The following is a 2509-nucleotide window of genomic DNA, read 5'->3' on the forward strand; positions in this document are numbered from 1 at the left end:
GTTTTTATATTTAAAATACAGTTAGTTAGGCAACATCAACCAACGTTTTCACCATTACGACTGTTTAATAGTTCTATAAACAGTTCAATAAGCAAATACAATAACATTAGGTCACTTACATTTTAGGCGCAACCATTTCACAGCAACAAGCAGATTCATTGCTGATTTGATTCTGTGTTTTGAACGAATCGGTTGAGTCAAAGTTTCATTAGCCCATGCATAAACATCTGATGAATCTGCCGTTTGAACGAATCGTTTGAATGAACGACTCAATGGCTCACTCATTAAACGCTCACTACTGGCACCTACTGGCGTTTTAATTTAGTTGAAAAGTATCATTTCCACCATCATTTCTTGTTTGTATATTCCAAAAAATATTTAAAACAATCTCATAACATTATTCAATGCAGTTGTATTATTTCAGTGTAAATTATTTAATTTGACAGCGTATAGATAACAATAATCACATTATTATAATTTAATTTACGGATTAAATGTAAGAATTTGAAATGAAAGATGAGGTATTAAGGAGGTTTGGGGGAAAATGCCCTCTATAAAGGTAAAAAATGCCCTTAGATTAAATATAAAAAACATTCAGATTTATATGTCACAGCTGATAGAAAACTGATACAAATATTGCTTCAGAATAAATAATATATGCAAAACAAAAAACAAAACAAAAAAAACAACAACAAAAAAAAATATATATATATATAAGCCCGACACCATAGAGCACACCCCCCACATATCAAATCCCAATTTAACCCCTGTATATATATATATATATATATATATATATATATATATATATATAATTTTTATATACAGTATTTTATTTCAGTTAATGTTTAACTTAATTTAAGTAATTTTTCAATGGTTTTCAATGGTTTTTATTTTTCAAATGGTTTAATAATAACCCTGCTTGAGGTAAAGAATGCATGGGAAAAAATTGTAGCATTGGTGCCGCTATATTGTTGAATTATTTTTTTTTTACCAAATAAATTTTGTTCCCATGCTCTCGTATTATGCCTTTCCATTCTCCCGGATTGTTGGTTGCTAACTGTCTCCATCGTGCATGTCTGTGAACAGGTTCCTGCAGGGATTTCGGACAGGAGTTTGAGCGGACGTTCTCGATCCCGGGTGAAGTGGCGATACTGGAGTGCCCACTGCAGATGCATTATCTCTTTAATCCTGCAGATACGGCGTACAGCGTCACATGGTACGATGAGAGAACGGGCTCTGAGATCACAGAGCTGGAGCAGAGCGTCATGCTCAAGAAAACACAAGTGTGGTTCTTCAACGTCACCATGCAGCAGCAAGGAAAGTACACATGTGTGGTCAGGTATGAACTTTTGAGTTTTAAAATGATTCTGTATGTTTGTCAATAAGAATCTGTCCGAAGCAATGGCTCATGGGACGCACCAAGCCACTTCACTCAGCAAACTGTTTTGCTCAAAGTAGGAATTAGAAATGTGACAAAAAACATTTTTATTTCTCAATATTTTTGGGATATTGTCATAGCGTTGTGCTGATAGACGATAGTATTGTGTAATAGTTATTATCAGCTATTATTGTTTCTTATTATAAATAGTTTTTGCTGCTTCATATTTTTGTGGAAACCTTGAAACATTTTTTTTTCATGAATTTTTTGAGGTATAGAAAGTTCAAAAGCATTTATTTAAATAATGTATTTTGTAACATTGTGAATGTCTTTACTGTCACTTTTGAACAATTTAATGCATCCTTGCTGAATATAAGCATTATAAAAAAAATAAAATAAATGACTTGCTCACCCCAAACTTTTGAATGGTATGTATAACGTTTCTACAAAAAAGTTTTCAACATTGCTAATAATCAGAAATGTTTCTCGAGCAGCAAATCAGCATATTATACTGATTTCTGAAGATCATGTGACACTGAAGACTGGAGGAATGATGCTGAAAATACAGCTGCGCATCACAGGAATAAATTACATTTTACAATATATTCACATAGAAAACTGTTAAAGGGATAGTTCACCCAAAAATTAAAATTCTGTTATTAATTACTCACCCTCATGTCGTTCCAAACCCGTAAGACCTTCGTTCATCTTCTGAACACAAATTAAGATATTTTTGATAAAATCTGAGAGCTGTCTGACCCTCTGTAGACAGCAATGCAACTGCAATGTTCCCAAGTCCAGAAACGTAGCAAGGACATCGGTAAAATAGTCCCAGAATGTAATCAGCGTAGTTTACGTTCAGTAGACTTCAGTAGTACGTAAACAGCGTTCAATAAACTGGTTAAATGTAAATTAATTGAATCTTACACTGTGGTACATGAACATGATGTTGTCATTGCGATCGTGACTACCGTATCATGAGGCTACTCCTGTTTGCATTGTGATCTAGGGCTGCACGATAAATCGAAATGGAATCGAAATTGCGATTCGACAGAAGCTGCGATTGTCATGCGTATCTTTCATTGAAGCATGGTTCTGTGATCAGTAGTAAATCTCCATCCGAAGGCC

General features: G+C 34.0%; 1 protein-coding gene across 2 annotated transcripts in view; it reads left to right on the top strand.

Moving 5' to 3' along the window:
• The window catches only part of LOC107558386 (interleukin-1 receptor type 1), a 25654-nt gene that overhangs the window by 5129 nt on the left and 18016 nt on the right, over nt 1-2509 (top strand). For both annotated transcript variants that reach the window (XM_016242052.1, XM_016242053.1), the window contains exon 3: nt 1090-1216. In XM_016242052.1, the coding sequence (XP_016097538.1) occupies nt 1090-1216 (127 nt within the window). The remainder of the gene's footprint in view (nt 1-1089; nt 1217-2509) is intronic.

The sequence above is a fragment of the Sinocyclocheilus grahami genome, unplaced genomic scaffold (assembly GCF_001515645.1).
Source record: "Sinocyclocheilus grahami isolate Dianchi unplaced genomic scaffold, SAMN03320097.WGS_v1.1 scaffold644.1, whole genome shotgun sequence".
Classification (NCBI taxonomy): domain Eukaryota; kingdom Metazoa; phylum Chordata; class Actinopteri; order Cypriniformes; family Cyprinidae; genus Sinocyclocheilus; species Sinocyclocheilus grahami.